Source organism: Egretta garzetta, unplaced genomic scaffold (assembly GCF_000687185.1).
Source record: "Egretta garzetta isolate BGI_Z169 unplaced genomic scaffold, ASM68718v1 scaffold598, whole genome shotgun sequence".
Classification (NCBI taxonomy): domain Eukaryota; kingdom Metazoa; phylum Chordata; class Aves; order Pelecaniformes; family Ardeidae; genus Egretta; species Egretta garzetta.
The window spans coordinates 1800018-1822415 of NW_009260621.1; the positions used below are offsets into that span (position 1 = coordinate 1800018).

At 41.2% G+C, this 22398-nt stretch overlaps 1 protein-coding gene across 4 annotated transcripts; it reads left to right on the plus strand.

The window, feature by feature from the left end:
- The first annotated feature begins 287 nt into the window (after positions 1-287).
- METTL11B (methyltransferase like 11B) lies at positions 288-21475 on the plus strand. 4 transcript variants are annotated; one of them, XM_009645310.2, is made up of 4 exons: positions 288-578; positions 8035-8210; positions 13555-13804; positions 16434-21475. In XM_009645310.2, exons 1-4 carry the CDS (start codon positions 335-337, stop codon positions 16706-16708), a joined length of 945 nt encoding a protein of 314 aa, XP_009643605.1. In that variant the 5' UTR covers positions 288-334; the 3' UTR covers positions 16709-21475. The 4 variants fall into 4 exon arrangements, with proteins under 4 accessions (XP_009643605.1, XP_035756695.1, XP_035756694.1 ...); XM_035900802.1 differs by lacking the exon at positions 8035-8210 and adding an exon at positions 11698-11827 and having other exon boundaries at positions 490-578; XM_035900803.1 differs by lacking the exon at positions 288-578 and adding an exon at positions 11698-11827 and having other exon boundaries at positions 8122-8210.
- The last annotated feature ends 923 nt before the right edge of the window (positions 21476-22398 follow it).

The window sequence follows — 22398 nt, forward strand, 5'->3', positions numbered from 1 at the left end:
AAACAAAATGACCCTGTGAGATATAAAAGAGGGAGATCCTGGATAATATCTGAGTTCCTTTGAAGTGAAGGCTGAATAGATTAGGAAAAGTGTAATGGAATTAAAGCCACTATTTTTTGGAGTAGATATACTTTTACCCTGGCTAAGCAATTTCCTGGCTGATTTTTTTATCACTTTCCAGCACCTGCTCGTTTCAGAGGGCGACACTCCAGAGATTACTCTGAGCCAGTGCCAACAGCCAGCATTTCTCACTCCCCTCTCACCCGCCTCCGCCCCCTGCACTGCTCTGGACGCACACCCTGATATAGAATGACAGCACATTGCCGCAATTTAAATGACGCTGCCTCCGCCTCTTCAGAAGGACAGGTCCTCCAGAGAGCACCAGCCACAGCAACTGCCCACCCTTGCAAAAAACGTCTTCATCATGGCATATAAAGCAGCACATTTGGCCTTTAAGTCGCGCTGGCACAAGACAGATGAAGAACTCTGTCGGCACAGTATGTCCTTCGTTTTGCATACAGCAATCCGAAATGACTTCTTTCAGAGTTACCTTTATCTGCTGGAAAAGCTTCCTCTGGGTGAGTAACTGGTGGGCAGGAGCGTCTGTGTGCATGTGTGACCGTGCTCTGGAAAGACATACCATGTTAGATGGTAGAGTACAGACACCTTAATGACAGTAAGTGGTAGTTTTGAGAAGCCCAGCTAGAGAGAATACAGTGCTAGCTAAACCATTCGGTACTCTCTCTCAACTCCTTCTAATTCAGTACTCTGTTTTTTTACCTAAATACTCCACAGATTGTTAAAGGGGAACAAGGGAAAGACCACAAGAGTGGAAGAAAGTTTGGTTTCTGGCTGATGGTTCCCTTTTTTGGCACCGTTTAAAACATGCGTTGACCTGTTAGGAACTTGGAAGGACAAATGCAAAACTAGGAGAGCTGACAGGCCTTACTTTCTGTTGCCTGATAGCTGTTTTGTTGTCATTCAGTGTGTCCTTAGCCTTGTCATTTGTATTGTTTTGGACAAGTGCTTGAAAGTTAACGATTTTTAAATTTTTTTCCAAGAGTCTTTGTAATCCAGATCTCTGCAGCATGCTGCCTAACCTACTGTTTGTTATCTGGGAGGAAAATGCTTCCAGAATGTTTGTTTATAGCCAATTTTCACTGAAAGCCTCTGGTACAGGATGCCAAGACATTTTTTTTAGATGCAGAAAATTAATGTTCATTTCTTATGAAAATTTGACCCTGAATAAGACACAAAATTTCCCCAGGACAATATAGCTAAAAAAGTAGATTTGACTCGAGTCTGTATTAGTTAGCATGTCACTTTTTAAGCAGAATTATTCAGCCTCCACTCAGTGTTAGAATTGGAGGAATTTAAGATGGAAAGTATGTGTCTGTGCAACCTGTTAAACAGCTGTTCACAGTGAATTCTTGAGGGCTTTTTCCTCATTGAAAGATCCATTTAGGCAAGTGGATTATCTTACCTGATTGTGTGAAACTATACAGACCCCAGTGAGAACTCCACTCAAGGTGGTAGAATTCATGAGCCCTGTAAGAGAAAAAGCATTTCCATGTTATGGTAGTATTTTGATGTGGGTCTTCAAATGCAGCAATATCTGCAACTATTTAAAATGAAACATGAAAGATAAGTACTTCTATCCCTAGTGGTAGGTAGCTGTGAACGATATAAAGGAAGGAAAGATGGAAAGGAAGGAAAGTCATTTATAGGTCAATGGAATCTCAAGAAGTCTATGAAAATGTTATTCTTTCATATGTTTTGAAAATAAACACAACATACTAGAAACTTGAGCAGGATTTTCTACAGTGTTAACTGTTAGTGTAAGTACTAATAGATCATTTTAAGGCTAGAAGGTACCATTATGAACACCTAGCTTAGAATTTTATGTAAAAGTTCCTGCATCGTGCTTGTAACTTATGACTGGGTCACATTATATATTTATTAAGACAAAATACCTTGGTTTAAGAACTGCAAATGACTGAGAATCCATCACTCCATCATTAAGCTGTTTCCAGGCCTAATTGCTTCACTCTTGTAAAAATATATTTTATTTCTTTTCTGGATTTTATATGAATTTCCATCCCCAGCCAACAAGGTTTGTAAAATGTTCCTATCAGCCTAAAGATCCCCTCTGCCAGGCTTTTCATGACCTGAATCATTAAAACTTCACTAAAGAGCTTACAAGCTTATTGCCAGCCTATCCAAATTAGTTTGACTCCATGCAGAAGGTACTGTGAGTCCAAATTTCATGTGAACATGCAGTACGTCTGTTCCTCCGTGGTTATTGCCATGAAGTAAAAGTGTGCATAAGGACGGGTACTGTGGGGTGGCTCGTGCACTGTGAATACAGATCCAAGAAACTTCACAGCATGCTAGGATGTCATGGTCTGGATGGATGGACAATCAGATGGGTAAAAAGTGGTTGGGTGATTGGACTCAGAAAGTCGTGGTCAAATCTCGAGGTCAGTGGAATACCACAAGGGTCGGTCCCGGGACCTGTCCTGTTTAACATCTTTATCGATAACTTGGAGGAGGAGAAGGACTGCTTTTTCATCACATTTGCAGATTGTGGCCAACTGGCAAGACTTTTCCACAAGTTCTGGGTCAGGACTGCCGTCCAGAGGCATCTAAATAGTCTGGAGGAAGGGGACAGTGGGAACCTAGTGAAATTCAAATTCACTGAAATTCAAAAGCAAATGCCAAGTCCTGAACCTGCCTTTGGCAACAGCAATATGGGCTGGGTAGTAGCTGGCTGGGGAGCTGATAGGGTTTTGGTAGACAGCAACTGAACATGAACCAGAAATGTGTCCTGGCAGCAAAGGCAGCCAACAGTATCCTGGGCTGTATTAACAAAAGCATAGCTAGTTGATTGAGGGAAGTAATGATCCCCTTTTATGCAGCAGTCATTAGACCATACACATGGAGTCTTGAACTCCCAATGCAGAAAATGACATGGAGTGCGTTGGATGGCCTCCAAGGTGGTGAGGGAACTGGAGCGCATGCCTTGTGAAGAGAGACTAAGGGAGTGGGGCATGTTCAGCCAGAAGAGACCACTTCACATAGGCCAAATATTCGCTTGCCAGCACCTACAAGAAGATCATGAAGAAGATGAAGCTGAGCTCTGCACGGTGGTGTGAGGCAGGAGGACAAGAAACAGTGGCCGTAAATGGAAACAAAAGAAGTTCAAACTGCCTATAAGGAAAAACTATTTCCCTGCGAGGACAGTCAGGCATTGGAACAAGTTGTCCAGTAAGGTTGTACAATTCTTCATCACTGGAGGCTTTCAAAACCTAGCTGAATAAAGTCCCAATGAACCTCATCTGACCTCATGTCTGTCCCTGCTTTGAGTGGAAGTTTGGACTAGAGACCTCGTTAAGTCCCTTCCAACCTGGATGCAGTGTGCTCTGTGATGGAGAGGACAGAATGTGGCGGGTCTGAACATCTCTGCAGAGTGACATTTTCCAGTTCAGTTCAGAGTGGAACTGAGCAGAAATTAACGGAACTTCTTAGGCTTCAAGACTAGATCCAGATATCTCTGTGTAAACAGTATTAAACGACTAAAGCAACACTAAGACTGTGATCTAGCAGGGTAGTTAAGCGTGTGCTTAACCCTAAGCATGAATAATGACACTGAAATCAAGCCTCACATTGAAACTTGCAGTGCAGCCCAGGGTCAGCAAGGTAGAAAGTTTGCTTCAAGCTATGCTAACTCCACACTCCCCCCACTCCGTTGCCAGGTTGAGTGGTAGAGCACTTATGCATGTTTACCTACGAGCTGAGCGTATCTGCTATCACAGCCTGTTAAGAGAAACATGTCACTTTTACAGACCAGGGTAACATTTATAAATAAAAGACATGAGTAACTTTAGGCCCTGATCCAACAATGTACTTAAATGTGTGTGAATGCCCTTAAGCCCAGTGGACTTTAATGGAGCTATTCAGATGCTGGAAATTATGCATGTGTTTACATGGGCTGTGGGACTCGGTGCCAGTGGGGTGAGATCTGCAGTGGAAAGCTCAGATGATCGGTCCATAGAGACAAATATTCCTGTGTGTGAGGCACATGTCTGTAAGTAAAATCTGCTTTGGGGGTGGGCTGATGTTCATCCTCTATAAAACAGAACTTAAATGGTTCTTGGACCACAGCAGAGAGGTGAATTCTACCCTGCACCCAGATAGATAACTATTTTTCAACTGATGCACAAAGCAGATGTTGCATTTAAAAGGGAATACTCAGCCAAACTGGAATTAGTTCAATATCTTGCAGAAAGCAGTTGGAGCCACGAAATAATGTTCACAAATAAAAACTTCAAAAAAATTACTTGCAACATTTACTTCTGCCAGGGAAATTTAGCTGAGTAAACCCTGCAACCAAGGACTGTAAGACAGTCTACTGCAGGCTGGGATCGCACCCAGTCTTACGCATTAAATGGTCCATTTCTCTTGAGATTTAGATTATAGGCACTGGGAAACAAAATTTTGAACTGAAAATATTAAGAGATAATGTTTCGGACTTTGCAGGTCAAAAGGGCTTAGGTAGATACTCTCTGTCTAGTCCAGGTGTTGGCGTTCAGCTGTAGGTCACCACTCTGCATCCCAACGGTGTTAGCAGCAACTGAAAATTATTAACATCCCATGTTTGTGGAGTGACCTTTAGGGAGCCAGTTCCTGTTCTCATCCTGCTTTTGGAGTGAATTTGCTTTAGCCATCTCTACTTCGGGGACTTGCCAGCCAATTCAGCTGAGAGACCAAGTATGCCATGAAAAAAGTTTCTTCTTACTTTACTGGAAACACATTTCTAACCTTAAACCTTACAAGTCACCTGTCTTAATACTGAAAACCTTGTCTGTGAAAGACAGCTACTCCCCCCGCCCCAATCGCTGAGAGACTTGCAGCCTCCATCATCCTATCCTGCCCATGCCCTACTTTACAAAGTTCATTGAAATCGGGCTGTGTATCTGTAACAGACCTCACAAGTATTTCATTTCCTGATGCATGAGATAGTCCCACATGGGTCATGGAAAGGGAGATGCCTCTGGCAAGACAAGCCCTGTGATGAGGGGGAGGCGTGCAGAGCTCAACATAACAAGGACATGTGTGCCTCCTCACACTTTGGGGTAGATTCCCGCAAGCTGGCAAGCCTCCCTCTCCCTCTGGTCCTGCTGCTGGAGCCTGCATGCCAGGCACAGCTGCAAGGCAGATCAGAGGTGAGGTTGATTGGCTGTGTCTGGAAAATTGGGTTGTGGATCGGGAGAGTTGGCAGTGTTGCAAATTCGTGAGGGAGGAGTAACACTGAGGGAGCAAGAGGCGGAAATAATCTGTACGGGTTGCACGCTGCATGAGTGAGACTCTGTGGGTCCGCAGGAGAAGACTTCAGGTACAGTGCCACCCTTTACACTAGCCAGTGTCTTTGCATGCCCTCAGGTGGAGGACTTTCAGAAAAACATCTTTGCAAAGTTTGATAGGTAGAGAAAACTCTATGGATGCTGAGGCCAGAGCTGGTTTCAGATGCCAGCACGTAAGGCAGGGCTCTGGGGCCCCAGCTGGCCCAGGAGGAGCCCAGTCAGCTGGTCTATGCATGCAAGTCCCGGCAGGCATTCTGCAACCCTGATACTGGTTCTGAGTGAGAAATCTGAGAGCACACACTACAGATCTGATACTCTGAACAGCGTATCGTCCCCACACATTACAGATCTGATACTCTGAACAGCATATCGTCCCCATGTATTGTCTCAGGTCAGGTTCATATTTTGAGTAGAAGGACTCTGAATATTTGTTGTTCATGCTGCCAGCTGCCTGCAGCACCTTGTCCTAGTGTACAGACAGGCTGTAAATGCCTTTCCCTTCAATCTAGCAGAATGGCATAAATCACTGTCCCTTGATAGGTCTTCTAAACAAGCCCTAGAAATCATCACTGAACTCTTAAACAGAAGATCTTGCAAAGCTAACATGCAGGGATTCAGTTCTGCTCACCAGACAGGCTGGCATCTGAAATGGAGAAAAAAGAGACACAGAGAAAACAAGATGGTGCCACTCCTGGGAGAAGATGGAGATCATTTACTGAAGGAATCACAGCCACTGATGGAGTCTTTTTCCCAGGCTCTGGGAGCCACCCTGGCCAAGCTGTGCTGGGGATTGGTTGCTGCCCTCTTCGTATTAATTTTTTCAGCTAAATGGTTTCTTCTGAGTATGTGAATATAATCAGTGGAGTGTGTAAAACTCCCAGGTTTGACCCTTGCTGGGCTCAGTGCTTCTTGTGGTATAAATTTCTCAGGCATAACATAAATGTGTAATGGATTAAAGCTTTAATAGTATCCGTTCGGCAGTTGACTTAAGCAGGTGATGACAGGAGGGGCTGGTAATGCTGCTTTTGTTGGATGAAGGATATGCCGGGCATGCTGCTTATGTGTAACCCAATAGCACTATTCTGTTCCGAGTGGTCCTTGGTGGTAATTATTCCCCATCCTACTTCCTTTGTCCCCCCCTCATTTGCCTCCAAAATGTCATTCTCCTGCTGAGGATGGGCAGGCACACACTTATCATTCCCTGCTGAGCTTGCTTGCCCTCAATAAATACATTCCAGGCTTATATTCAGGGCCTCTGGGCCTAGCTCTCATCCTCTGTGTGGAGGGCGTAATTCCTGTTCCCCGGCCAGCGTAAGCAAGGCATGGCCTGCTCAGACCTTTCTCAGCAGTGACCGGCAGTGCTCCCGTGGAAGTTTATAGATGCAGCGACAAAGCACTTCTCCCTGGTCCTTCTGTATACACAGCCAGCAGGGAGCTCTCCCTTTCTGTTGTTATTAACCCAAAAGGTGTTTGCTGCTGGATCATATCCAGTTCCTCGAGCATGCTGGGAATCTGCAGCAGAGCTGGTCTCACACTGCAAGGTGGTGCTCGCAAAAACTTGTTCCCAGTGTGACTCCATCCCTCCTTATTGCTTAACTTTCATAGACAGGCTTGTAGTTGTGTTTTCGTTGGAAGGTCTGGCTGGGAGTAGCTGTGTGTCGTACACACGGGAAAATGCCTGGACACCTGTACATGTGCATGAGATAGTAAGAGGTTCTAGTTTCCGAGCAAACTGTCTGCAGCCTGCCTCAATCCAAACTTCTGAGCTGCAAAACAGAACTACTTTTGATATACTGATGCACGTCAAGTATAGGAAAACCCAGGATGTGGAGGATAGAGCTCAGTTTTTTAAAGAATAGGGGAAAATAGCCCTTTACCCAGCAAAGCTCACAGGTTTTAATAAAACAGCTTCAAACTTATGATTGCTGTGTATTACCAGCAAAATAACCAAGCAATGAAAAGAAACATCCAAGCCGCTGGCACACAAGAACTTTCCAGTATATCACCCCCTGATTATCTCGCTCCTTAATCTGTGACACATGAAAATTTAGGACTGCCTCTTCTAAATTGTCTCCCCCCTCACCCCTCCTCCCCGTATACTCATTTAGGCCTGAGACTACCATCTGCTCTTTGGTTCAGCTTACTTGCAGTGCCACAGGCTGTACAGTATCACTAAAAATAAACCAGAGCAAGTGCCTCATTCATCCACTCTCTTCTTGGTGCACTTTCTGTGCAGCTGTCAATGGCTAGAAAGCATATATGGAAGTCTGCAGAACACTTAGGTTTGTGATAGTGGAAATTATGACCCTGCATAGCTATTGATCCCACCCACAGCTTTTCTGGGAGCAAATCAAACCCCTTGCTCTCTTTGGCATGCATGTTCACTTCAAACTTGAAATGATTTTTTGCTGACGTGAAAACATAGTGGGATGACAAAAACAATGTCTGAGCCTGGGAGGCACTGAATTTGCCCAAGGGGGGCTGTGTCCCTTCAAGGTCTTGCAGGATTAAATCCAACAGCTTTCCTTGCACCTTTGCTTTAGAAACAGAGGTTTGGTGATTTGAAGGCTCAATGTAAGTTTATAGATCTTGGCCATTGTGCCTCCAGAGCAATAAACTAAACCAGAAATACTTGTCATTAACAATAAAATAGTGATTTATCTGCTTGCAGTGAAACTTTACGCTTTGACAAGTCAAGTTATCAATGGGGAGATGCAGTTCTACGCCAGGGCCAAACACTTCTACCGGGAGGTGCCAGCCACAGAAGAGGGCATGATGGGAGACTACATTGAGCTCTCCAATACAGACATTGAATCCTCCAGGGAGTTTCTCAGGAAGTTTGTTGGGGTGAGTCATTTAATCCCATCTTCTGTGAGCAGCAGTGATGATGTGTCATAAATGACATGCACTGTGCCCAGTCACATATATTTTAGATGGCACCATATGTCATATTTGATATGCAGACACAGGTTATAACTGTCTGTCATTGGGTCTAGCAATGTATTCTGCCAGGTCATGCATCATCATGAATACATATACAAAATAAAATTTTGCCTGGCCCTATGTCATTATTTACCTGTTTTGCATCCTTTTCTTATGCTCCAAAGCTTCAGAGAAGATTGTGCAAGTTCTTATAGCTGTGTTTGGGTGGGAGGTTAATTCTCGGTGCAGGACTGGGACCTTTCATGATAAAATCCTTTCTGGCTTCAGTGGGAGATTTGTCTGTGCAAATTCCTGCAGTCCATTTGGGAAAGTAGCTGATGCTACTAAATGCCAAGTTTCTGTTTTGCCTATTTATAGATATTTCTGAGAATGCTGCAACAAAACCCAGCCCTCCCCGCATGCCATCCCCCCAAACATTAGGAGTATATAGAATAAGCTACCCATGAGGAAAAATATTTTTTTCTTGAACATTCCAGTGTCACTGGGACCTTTACAGGCAGTTTTCTAAAGGTCTGTAAACATCTTCAAAGGTCTATTTTGACCTGAGATGCAAAGAGATACCAGGTGGGATTTTAAAAGCACCTACAATAGCAGTATCACTTTGGCACGTAGGTTTCTGAAAATCCTGTTGATGCCTGAATGTGTCTTTGGGAATCTGCAAATGTTTAAAAGTGTGGCCTGATGGTTTTCTGACTGCCCTTCCCTCTTCCCAGGGGAAAAGCCCACTAAATTAGCTCAACAACAGTATTAGATGCTAAAGAATCCACAGAGCTACAGGAAACCAAATATTGTAAGTTCTCCTGCTCACAAAATTACTGGTTCTATATAATGCTACCATAGATCTTTCATTTTCTCCTCAAATGTACAAATTTGGGATAGCCAGATGACCTTTTTTTAGTCTTAATGATCTACTGTGGAAAAAAAGCTCAATAGGTTAATTAGATGTTGTATATAAAATAGGGCACAGTTTAAATGGATTGGGATGGAAAATGAGTGTGGCTTAACAACAGAGAGAAATCCTGTATAGCAGTGAAGGGCAACTGGTGGCAAAGTTTGCTGTACATGATAGAGGGAGCCTTTGGGGGCTAGTGAGCCAGCAAAACACAAGCTCAAGGTGTATTCCTTAAATTTTACTTAAGTCTTTTTTTAAGGACATTTGTGGAATTTAAGTGGTGCAATGAGCGTGTACTCAGAGAAAGATCTCACGCTTTCTAGACATCATATAGATTCAGTTCCCTGAACGGCAGGTTTATATCACACTGTTACGCTTTCTCATCTCCAAGACCCGAAAAGGAAAGAAGTACAGTCTGTAGCAGTTTCACATGCCAAAGAGAAATCATAGCCAATGCATCAGGTGTGATGACAGATACAAAATACTCCAGAGCAGAGTTCCTACTCCTATTATTAGCCAGGGATAGAAAGGATACTCTGAATGGCCACGATCAAACAAGGAAAAAAAAAAAAGGAACAGAAAGGAATCTGCACATTTTTCTAGTTCTGATTTAGTTTGTTAAAGCCTGTCCTCTGTTGAGATACAGTCAATTGGTTATGTTACTTATGGTTTATTTTCCTTTCTTACTACTGCAATTTGAATCCTACTCGACCAGATAAAGATATTTACTGGCTTTCTGTAGTAGTGACTTTGTTGTAAAGCGAATTTGAGTTATGCCTTCCCAAGTTTACGGCTCAATGAATATTTTCTTTTCCAATAAGATAATCAAGATAGAAAGAAGCAATTTGTTTCACTCTAATATAAACTAGACTTTCTTTTTTAAAAAGTAGTTTAACAAAATCAGAAAATAGGGAAATTAGTTTCAGATCAACTTATTTAAATTTTTGTATTGTTTTACCCTCAGAAAAACTTTTCTCCTTGTTTTCAAGACATAAGTCAGTTCCAAAATGAAAAATGAAAAACTGACAAGTTTTTTTTTTCCTTGAAAGTTGTGAAGAAGAAGTATCTTGACATTTTCAACATTCTTTCCCATGTTTTTTGGCTATAACTATTCTCTAGCTTTGAAATATCAATTTCACAGAGAGTTTTATTCTTCCAAAACTTTATTTTCTGGCAAAACTAGTGCTCCTTAAAAAACAGTTGCCCAGTTCCACTCAAATTACCCCTCTTGAGTGAGTTTGGCTGGTGTGGAAATGCCACACAATGACATTTCCCTTACATGACTGATGTTGCATACCTTCATGTATGGCATTTCTTAGCATGATTCTTAACACCACTGTAAACTGAGCTACAGATTTCTTTGCCATTGGAGAATTTATCTTGCCTGGGCACATGGAAGGAATTACAGAAAGGGCTAAGGACTTCACCTACATTGTAGCCTGTCTCCTTCCCAGGCGAGTCAAACTGAGTTAAAAGTGCCACTGTGCTCAAGTTAAGAGGTTTTATGTGTGTGTGGGCAGAACTCAAACCAAGAGCAACATTACTTGAGCCAACAGTGCTGTACAGACAAGCTATAGGCTGTCTTAGGTACAGTCACACTTGAAGGGTTATCAGCTGAGCTATAGCACTGCCTACTTATGGCAATGTATTAAGGCCAGTTAAAGCCTTGATGTCCACATAGACACTGTGTTTCCAAGTGCCTAATCTGGAGGTAATGTGTGAAAAAGGAAATTAAAAAAACCAAATAAACCATTAATTCAGGAACAGTTGTGAGCTATAGGTGTGTGAAATAATACAGACAGAGATTATATTAACTTTATAGCTCCCTTTCTGCCCTAAACCCTTTCTCCCTTTCTTGCCCTCAGTTCACCTGCCTGATTGGTTACTTGTTGACTGAAAAGCTTCTTGAAAGTGATTTTATCTTTTTTGATCAGAGGGATGGAAGAGATGATGTTGAAAACCTGATATTTTTTTTTAATTTAGAAAGAAAATCACTGTGATTTTTATCTATTTCTTGAATTCCAATTTCTTTTTTATCCTACATATCTACACTGCCTTTGTGCCCTTCCAAGACCTGAAGTAGCATCAGGAACATATTCCACAGCTCTTTTACCCCTAAGGAAGTTTGTGAGTGCCCTATCTAGCTTTACAGAAGAATTTTTGGGTGTGCGTGTGTCCTAAATGATAGTGATTCTGAGTAATGGGAAGCAGGTAATCAGAGGAGCGGTCAATCTTAAATTTTGAAGCCTGTTCTGGCTTAAAATTTTTCACTTATACTATTTTTTAAAATAAGGAGTCTGATTTTCAACTCAATTAGGCTTTTGGGAAAATGATTGCCTTCCAAAGAAAATGTTAATACCTTGTCAAAGCTCTGAGCACTTCCAACCTGAAAATATATTAGCTGAACATGGAATTATGTCAACATTTTCATTGCAAATGGAGCCATGGTGCTTCACAGGGCTTCTCAACTGACTGCCTGATGCTCTTGCTCCCTTTCAGCGAAGTGTGGGATCAAGCTTCATCTCCCATGATTGTTCCCTTTCCTTCTTCTCAATGGCAAATGGAGATGTGTCATCAGAGGTCCTTGCCGTGACGCATCATGGGAGATGAATTCCCTGTTTCGAGTGAGGTACTGTGACTGTAGGTTCTATGAAACACAAATGTCAAAGTTGTTAAATGGCTTTTTGTCAAGTTCTGTTAGTTGTTTTGGTAAATCATCCCAGTTTTCTCACCAGCTTTCTCAAAGATTTTTACTTAATCACATCATTGTAGGCCTGTATGTATCTGCCAGCAAACAGTATGGAAACCCACCTTGTAAAGATCCAAGGCACAGTTCCATCTCCATTCATGAGCTCCTTGTTACAGCTTAGTCTGGTCCTCAGTAAAAGCCACATGCTCCTAAGCATAGCCTGTGAATGAAGAATGGCTCACATTTTCTGTCTAACTACAAACAGGTAGTCTCCAGAGTCCAATAGGGTTGAAGGCTTGTGGACTCTTGCACACATCAGGAGATTAATCTTCCTAGGTATACAAATTGGGACCAGCAGCCCTGGAGACTGGTGAGAGCCTTTAAGGTCCTTGTGCTCTTTCTACAGTTACTCTATGTAACCAGATGCTCAGCTGGGCTATTCATAGTCATGTCATTGACAGTACTGTCCTTTGACCTTAATAATCTACTGAATTACCCACTGAAACAAGGCCAAAAAAGCAGTGAGTTACATGATTTATGTTTGGTCATTACAGAGAGGGTCTCCCGATAAGCAAGAAGAGCAAGACTTTTCCTGGGCTTATTTCCTTTAAGAGCAGTGAAGCTGCAGCAGGGACTTTGGCCCATAGCTTTCACTTCAACACTCGGTTCCAGGGGACAGGGAAAAGGTGTTTACATTTGCTTTTAATATATTTGTTTAACAGATAATTTTGGCCAGGGGAGCTCCAATCCCACAGTTAGTGCATGTACAGTCTTAAAATTTCTGTTTTACGGAACAGCAGCAAGCTCTTAAGAGCCTTTTTATAGCTAGAATGGAAGCTTTAGGGGTGAAATACAGCTTTCATTATAAAGCTCCTTTTACAGTGACTCATTATTTTCTTATAGACATAGCCTTTGTGCAACATTTCTTCATGTCTGATCTCTGTCCAAATATGATATTTATGAAGAAAAAAGGAACAGTTAACCAAAATCTACTCAATCATCTTTCTTGTTTCTATGCCTAAAAAAGAAATTCTCTGTATGCTCCAGTCCAAACGTTTTGAGTTTTCGTAAGTTACCTACAACTCCAAGATCTTCATTCAAACACAGCTTGTTTTGAAAACTGCACTCTGATCCCAAGGGTGCTGTGTACCTGCAGAGATGTCCATGGGCACCTTGGGAGTTCTGTGCTGCAGAAGTTACTTCTTGCATGCAGTATTCGGTATATGCTTACTTTTTTGTTAGGCCTCTACAGGCCTCAGAATGAGGCTTATCTAGCTATGTAGTTGGCTGGGAGGTATTTGGCAGATGAAGTTGCAAGGACTTTACAAAGACCAGTGGATCTTCTGAGAAAGCTAGGAGCTTGTGAAAGATCATGTCTCTTCTTATACCAAGCGAAAACTTACTATATAGCAACAAATGCAAGGCTGCAGTGAGGAAGTCCCTCAGCAGCAACCTAGGAACATAGCAGGCCAGCTCAGCTCACACATTAACTACCCAAAGCTGTACTGATACTGTCCCAGGTTTTTAACAATCTTGCAACAGCCCTGCACAAATAAGGAGACAAGACACTAGGCTTGGTGGACTAAAGGCCATAGAGGGTAACACGGTTGCTATGATCTTTCAGGTGGTATTTTTCAGATTTCAAATTATTTTCTTGTATCCCACAGGGGGTGGGGAAAGCTGGCACCAACCGCGCCCTGGACTGCGGCTCTGGGATAGGTCGTATCAGCAAGCATGTCCTGTTACCAGTTTTCAAGAGCGTGGAACTGGTGGATATGATGGAGAATTTCCTGGCTGAGGTCCCGAACTACCTGCAGGGCAAGGAGGACAGAGTAGAGATGTATTATTGCAAAAGCCTCCAGGAATTCACTCCAGCCCCACAAAGATATGATGTCATCTGGATTCAGTGGGTTTCAGGTTAGTGCAGCATGATTAATCCAGCCCAGCATCTCAGAGAACTATACAGCCTGTGCTAAAGTTTATGTTAAAAGAACGGTGCAGCTGTAAAAGGAGCTTCTCAAATCTTTGGGACTGCTTCCTAAAATCTCACAAGAGACTTCTGAGACTTCTCACCAGCCACATGCACAGTGGGTACAAATCAAGTTGGGTTTTTTCTGATCACGTACTGGGGAAAGGTACATGGTCTTGAAGAGTAGCCTGCATGCTAAGGTGCAGCTGAGGAGTAGGCCTTACATACGGGCTTACTTGAGCAGGAATCCTCCTTAGTTGCCAGTGCTGCAGACAGATACAGAGGGTTCGCCTCACCTGTGAGCAGGGATTTCTGAATCTGATGATTATCCAGACTTGGGGGTATTTCAGGAAACATTCTAAAAAAAAGCTGTAGTGAAATTACCAATTCCTATAAACCAGATCATGCCTTATACATGCACTGATGCTTATCAAACAGGTTCACTTAGATATGTCCCACAGTACCCCCCCCATATAAGAAATATCTGCTGCTTCTTGTGCAGACACCCCAGTGAACGCCCTGCAGCATTAAGAGCAGCAGATGGGTGATAGATAATGTGGGCTACATTACTCACAAAAAAAAAAAAGTTCTTAATTTTTTCTAGAAGATCTGCTGCAGGGCCTAACTGTCCTTCCAGAAAGAAGGTTTTCTCCTAATCTGTGAACCTAAGTGTCCATAGTGCAGTTTCAGCTGACAGAAGTCATTATTCTAAAGCACAAGAGGAGGCCTGAACAACTGCTTCTCTCCAAAACCCTGGAGATGATAGTTTCTTGCTAGGCAAAAAGACAGATAAAGGTAGAGAGATTAGCACAGGAGATGGTTTTATTCAGGAACACCTATTTGTCCTCTACACATAGTCTTAAAAAGTAATGAAATTGAGCTTCTTAGAACAGGTCTTTATAGCTGTATGAGCATATTGCTTCAGAACAGTATCATTTTCCTTTGTATTTTTACTTTCTTGAACAATCAGTCATTGCAGTAAATGTAGCTCCTGCCTCATCTTTTGAGCAAATCCAAGTCAACATGAACTCTAAATAGAGTTGTAGGCTGTGGTGATCAGCTATGTGGCTGCCTTTTCTTCAGCATAGACACAAATCTCAATCTCCTTCCTCCATCAATTTCAATGAAATATGTAGTGATCTTAAATATTAATCAAACTTCTAACCCCTGTCTTGAATTTGGCTGAAATATGCCAACAAGCTCAATGCTTTTTGGTGGAGCAAGAACAGGACTGTCTGGTAGAGAGCAACACTATCAAGATCTCATTTTCTTAGGAAACTAGGCTAAAAGGTAAGTTAAGAGAACACTAAGTTCCAAATTAGGTGTTTAAAAGCTTAGATGAATCTTGCCGATGCAATCTTGAATTGTCTTATGTATGCATAAGTATATGAGCTCAGGCTGTTATTTTATGAAAAAATAAAAATGCAAGTTTACATTTAATATAGAAAATACCATTTTTCCTTCAACTTGAAGGTATTCAGCTTTAGGCTTTGGTGCTTTTTTTCTTCTTCCTTTTTTTGAGGGGGTGGTTAAAGAAACCTGACATGCTATGTCAAAATGTGGTTTTGAAATGACAATTTCTATTGAGAAAAGTTTAAATCTTCCATCTAGAAAATGAAATATTTTTACTAGAAAATACAAGCTATTATTTTTTTTCAAGTTATTCATTCAGTTTGTGACCACCTGTCCTTGTTAATCCATTTTTGATATTTCACATACGAGAGTTCTCATTTTGCTCTTCTCTGAGCCATGCACTACTGATCTCAACATAACAGAAGTATTGATCTTTGAGCAGGAAGGATAAAAAACACAATTTCAACAATATATTGGAAAAAAGTACTATTTTAAAATGTATATGATATATGCAGAAATCACAACAGTATGGGGTAATATAAAGAGTTTATTTGGCATTTTGGAAGGTCTTGCATTCCTCACTGGATCTTTGATCCAGAACTCCTTTGGTGAGTACATAATGTTACATGAAGCTGTAGAGATTTATAGCATTAAAAAACAGAAGAGACTGTTAGATTATCTAGTTTGACCTACACTATATCACAAGATGTTATATTCATTCCTTTAGCCTTGTACTGAGCCAGTAGTTTGTGTTCAATTAAAACGTATCTTGAGAAATTCAACGCTTGATTTGAGGACTTCAAGAGGTGGTAAACACCACTTCTGTTGGTAGTTTCCAATGGATAATTACTTACACTGTTAAACAGTTGTCACTTATTTCCAATATGAATTTGTTTGGCTCCAGCTTCCTGCCACTGATTCTTATTATGACTTTAACCACCAGATTAAAGAACCCTTCAGCACCCAGTATTTTCTCCATTATTCCCATTGACTTCTGTCCACATCTGTTGCTACTACTAATATGGATCCTAAATATTGATTTGAGTTTGTAACCGTTGATCTCATTGATTTGCTCAAGATTTCATAATTAAATCTGTCAGGACTAGAACTTCTCCTGCAATAAATAGGGTGTGGAAACTCAGATCAAGGCGCCATTCTGATGTGTAAAGGGGGAGTCTGTTTGAATGGTTAATAGTGATCTACTTTCCATCTTTTCATCTGTAGGATATCTGACAGATAAAGATCTCCTGGAGTTTCTCATCCGGTGCCAGAATGGCTTGAAGGATAATGGTATTATCATTCTCAAGGACAATGTAGCCAGGGAGGGCTGTATCCTGGATTGTCTGGATAGTAGTGTGATCCGAGACCTGAACATCCTCCACAGCCTCATTGAAATGAGTGGACTCACCATTCTACGAGAGGAGAGGCAGGAGGGATTCCCTGAGCAGTGTGTCCCTGTCTGGATGTTGGCCATGCAGAAAGGCCCTGGCCATTCCTGATTGCATAGTGAGACTGCAGAGACTGGACTATGGAGGAACCGCAGGACTGGGAAGAAGAAAAGCATCTACTGGAATCCTCCTAACCATACACTGCTACTACTACAACTCTTGGGCAGCAACTCCTAAAGGATCAGGAGAGAATTACAATTGAGCCAGCTTCTCCAGGAAATAGTCTGCTTCTAAATCCTGCCTGCCTCATTGTTCTCTCCGTTTTTAAAAGCTGTTCTTTTGCTCCTTGTCAGATCTCTTTTTCGTTAAGGAGTCAATACTGGGCAAACCTCAACTAATAGAAAATAATAAGGTCTGAAGTTTTTGTAGTGGCTAATACATTTTGGAGTGTTCTGTATGAGGTGTTAACAAATAAGCCTGGCTTTTACTATGGCACTTAAGTCTTCTTGGAATTTAAGAAGGATCTGTCGGGTCACTGAAGCAGGAAATTCAGATAACTTCTGGAAAACCTAACCCAAATTTTTACTGTCATCACTAACTGTACTTGAAAATACTTAAACCAAAAATGCAAGGAAAGTTTTATCCATTTGTTGGCATCAGCTATGAAGTTTATTTATTTTTTTGCACTTCTGTCAGTATGGACAATAAGACAACCTGGTTAATTTTCCATTTTTAGGAGCTACTTTATCTTCCTGATGTTTCTGTCACAGAACAATAGTGGTGTGTAAGGCTTTCGCACTCCAGGGAAATACTTAGATGACAAATATATGCATGTTTGCGTTGAAATTTTGTGAAAAGATTGCCCCACAAATTACATTCTGGAAAATATTTTTTCAAAGTGTTCACAGTGGAAACCACTTGAAAGCTTCTCTTTATTATTCATACCACTGTAAATTTCTTTCTTTCCCACATTCAGAACAAGTCTGGCACCATATGCAGAGCTAATGGGATTTCATGGGGTGTTAATAGTAAGACTGTAAGAAGAGCTAATACAGTATTGTATTAATTAACAACTGTACTAAACTGCAGAGGGTGTTAGTGTAACCCAAAAGCATCTATGATTTATATTCAAACAGCAGCTGTATAAGCCTGGATTTGAAAATACTAACATACATACCATCTTCTTAAGGCTCACAGAAATTACACATTGAGTTTCTTGTCCTCTTTGTGTAGGCACAGAAAGTACAGTGGGAAGACAGAAGTTTGTTTTGCAAAATATTTGCGATTTGAAATTCTGCTTCATTCTGAATGAGGACAAGAAGGGATAATTTTGAAATTCTTTATGAAGGAAAACCACACAACCACAGACTTTTCCAAGTTGATTTGACTTTTTAAAGACTTGCATTTTGACAAATCTCCATCTTCTGGTGGAAAGGGGTTCTATAAAACATCTTCCACATGAGCGTAGGCACAATTGTCTGTGTCAAATATTGTCATCTGTATTAACTTAACTCACATAGAAGCCTAAAGATAACAAGATCAGGGAACCTCTCAACTGGATTTTAGTACACTTTGCCATCCTTTGATAACAAATCCAGTTTTGATTTTAATTGCATAACTCATCTTCTCTAGCAATATGGTTGCATATGTTGAGACTTTCCAATTTATGGCAGAGGGCTTCCTGACATCAAATCTTATTGAATAATTGTTCTCTTAATGTGCCATCACTAATTGTAGCATTAAGGAAAACAACCCTGGTGATTTGGTGAATATTCTGGCGTGTCATATATCCTAGAAACCTATGGTTCCCATGACACAGATGCTTCTGGAATGTTTTGGCTAATTCTTCCATTCTAATCAACTGGTAATGGGCATAAATTTAGTATTGTTAAAAACCTTAGGTGAACACTTACAGTCTGGAATTGTCCCCAGAACTAAGTGCTTCAAATTCCCTTTAAGCCACTACTATGCTTTCATTCTGCCGAGGCTCCTAAAAGCTGGTGTGGTCTTTGCATGCATATGAGTACATGCAGATATCTGAAGGAAACCCAGTCATTTGTTTTACAGGAAGGAGGCATAAGTCCTGTAGTTAGTAACACTGGTTAGCAGTAACAGGAGAGTATTTAAAAGGCCTTTACGTAGATTACAAATTAATTTCCCCTTCACCATTTTTTTTTTCCAGCCAGAGACCTCTGCCATGGTGCAGAATACTTGGGGACCACTGGAGATCCTAGTACAATTGTGTCTGTGCCAGGCATATCTGAATGGTGTTGGTCACTACAATGGTGAGAAAACGGCATTGTGGAAATAGGAAAGTAAACAATTGTATACAAATCTAAACAGCTGCCACATCTTGCAGGGCAGAATATATCAGCTGTTCACTTACACACCAGAGTGGGTGCAGTTCAGTAATGAGAGGCGTGGTTCCAAGATGGATATAGAATGTAAAGTGGTTTAGGTTGAAAGGTAGACTATAAATGACTGGCACTGTTATCAGTGAAATACATTTTTCAAGGTAGAAATGTTCTTCCTGTATTTTGTACGTGTTTCCTATTTGAATTTCCAGAGTACGTATACATAAATGTATAATGAAAATTGGTTCCCTTAACTAAGTGAGAACAGAAACAAGTAAAAACTTAATTTGGTAGAAAAAAACATATTTCATGGTTCCCACATTCCTGGAAATTAATGTTTCATGGCTATGTTGCTTCCACAGTAAAATATTAAAGCTTTTCTGGTGACATAATGAACCTCAAGAATAAAGAAACACAAGCCCTCCAGGGGCTTAAATGCATGAGATTGCTGCAGGCTGAATAATATTTTGGTTTCCTCTTTTTCCAAGGTATATTTTAATTCCAGAACTCCCAGTCAACAGCCTAGGCCACTCTTAAATGTTCATGAATTTGGGTAAGGGCCATTCTTGGCTTAAAAGTTCAGGGCTCTCTGGACTTTACCATAGTATATAATAATAATAATGAATCACAAATTTCAAACAGAAGTTCTTGCTTACAAATCATCTATGTGTCAGTTGCTCTTTAGTGTTCAAAGACTGGATAATCAACTCAGTTGCTCTGCCTCAAATTTCAAGTTATTTAAACATGCATTTAAACAAGTCTTTAGCTCATCAGATTGCAATGGGAGTTTGAATCCCATTTGTTTGGTGCTAATTTAAGACTTGTTCCCAATCTCAACGTTACCAGAAATTTAATCCAAGATCAAGACTTTGTCTGAGGCAAGGTTCACAGAACATTCAGGGTCCTTCAAGCTCAAGCCCTCATTCTCCACAGACAGGTAATGAGTTAAATACCCACTCAGTCCTTCCATCAGATGTTTCTGCCAGGCAACCACTATTCAAGTAAACACTTAGCCAAAGTGCAGTAAAGCCAATTTCTGCCATGTCACCTCCAAAGCTCTTGGTAATGCTTGGATTCCCCGTATCAGGTCCAGTGCTTCTATTCTGTGTGACTGAAGGCCAAATATTATCTTTATTATACGAATGTAAAGTTCCTTGCAAAAGAGATCCTCAAGCCATGACAGTAGCCCCCAAATGCTACTGCAACCCAAGCAAAATGTAAGGAAGCAATTATTACAGCATTCTGAACAGTGATCCCAACTGTGCAGCTCCAGCAACCATCAAAGCTCAAGCTGTTCATGTTCTGAAGGCAACTCAGACATTACAAATGTCCTTTCATTCCTAATTGGAAGAGAGAGCCATCATTTTGAAACATATTGCCGAGTGGATGTTCTAAAATATTTTGTTTCAGAAATACTGAAATGATCATATCAAATATTTTTAGTTTGACTTTCTTGTTTGGATGTTTATATAACCTAGTCTAAACTGACATGTTATGTGAGATGATAATATAATATATTTTATAGTATTGTAATAGTTACAGTGAAACATTAGTTTCCTACAGAATACTCTAATAAAATCAGTACATTCCCTGCCCCCAGATTTAGTGAAAAAGTCAGCAATTTCCAGAGGAGACAGTCATTCAAGAGTAACAGTCCTGTCAAGAAATATTTGCCCAAGCTCTTTTTCTCCAGACGTATCCCATCCATTCAGGCAGCTTGCAGTGTGCCTAGTCTAGGGAGCAGCCACTTTGGGCTCTTTGACAGGCAAGAAGAAGGAACTGGTACCTCCAGAGCAATTCAGACCACATCAGAGCTGAACTGGCTTGAAATAAGAGAATCTTCCCTCTCCCTGGTGGTTGTACAGTGAGAATGAAAGTGCATCCTTGTTATAACCAATTCAGCATCTTCATTGTTAATGTCAAACAGAAGTGCAACGTCATCTGAGGAGCTGTGACTGTCAAAATCAGCAAAAGGCATGGACTTGGATAACCAAACACCCATTAAAAATCAAAGTCATGGTACCGGGGCACTACATTAATGGGAGCAATATATCACTGCATAATGCCAACTGGCAAAAGCTTTGCCGGTTACTCCACTGGCTGCCCTGAGTACCTCTATGCCATTCACTTGTTTTTTCCATTCTCTTAATCCAGGCTCCCCAGAGTGTTTACAATGGCATATCAGGCAGTAGACCTGTCCAGAGGAACTTGACTGTTATGTGTGATTAAAACCAGTTGTGTTGCATCCCATCCCTCTTCTCCTCCTTTGATGCTTCTTCCAACTTGCCAAGAAAATCCCTCCTCCACTTGCCAAAAGTGATTTGTTCTCTGTGGACATCACCACATCTCACTGAAGTAAAACAGATTACCTTTGATTTTAAGAGGAGGTAATTCCGTTTATCTCAGAGCAATAACAACACGCTGTATTTCAAACATACAGGTTAATACCTGTCTCTTTCAATTGATGTGAAGTAGGCACTCCCAGACCTTTGTACCAAACAAAGCTCACGTTCTCATCATCACCATAAATAACAATATTTGTATGACACTATATATCCCTAGACCTTGAAGCATGCGTTATCATTGTGTTTGGGATAAGGAAACTGAGGCACAGAAAGGTGATCTAGGCCACATTACAGCTTTACCTAGGTGGTAGCTGTGAGTGATCAACACCTTCACAAATCAGGCCACTACAGGAACTACAGTGTTTTGCAGGCAGACATAAACTTATTCTGGTTATGCTTGGAGGAGATTGAAACAGCGTGGTTGTGGTTAGCCTGCTTATTAGGCCAACCTGGTATGTCCTGCAAAGAGAGGGCTCATGCTGAACATTGTGCTCATGAACATAAACAGCTTCTGTTCCTTTCAGAGCACTGGAAGAACAACCTGGTGTATGCCTGCCGCAAAAAAAAAAGACAGAAGATTGGTGGAAAGACTTTTCCCTGTTTCTCTCTTGCAAAAGTGTTGAATTCGCAGCCATTTCAACCTGTTGTGGTATTTTCAGGCTCCTGAGACTAAGGTTTTTAGAGGCATTTGAAGATGCAGAAGTCCTGTGAGTGCACTGTGGCTTAGCAGATACCTACTGGTGTCTTTTAATGCCTGTAAGTCTCTGAAGATTTGGCTTGTAGGAACCTAGCTTCAAACAAGACTACATTTTCAGAATTGTCTAAGAGACCATTTAAGTGCCTGTCGGTGGAGGTAGGCATCTAGAGGGATTTCTAAAGCATTTGGCCAATTCAAAGTTCAGCATCAGCATGTCTTTGAAAACCCCTCAGGGAGATGTAGGCATCTTAGGTACAAATAATCTCAGTTGATTTGAGACACCTAAAGATATCTAAGATAATTGTCTAGGCTCTCTTTGCAGTCAGTGGAGAAAAACTGGCCCATGCAGAAGACATTCATGGCTGGCCCATGCATTCATCCTGTTCTGGATAGATGTATTAAAGA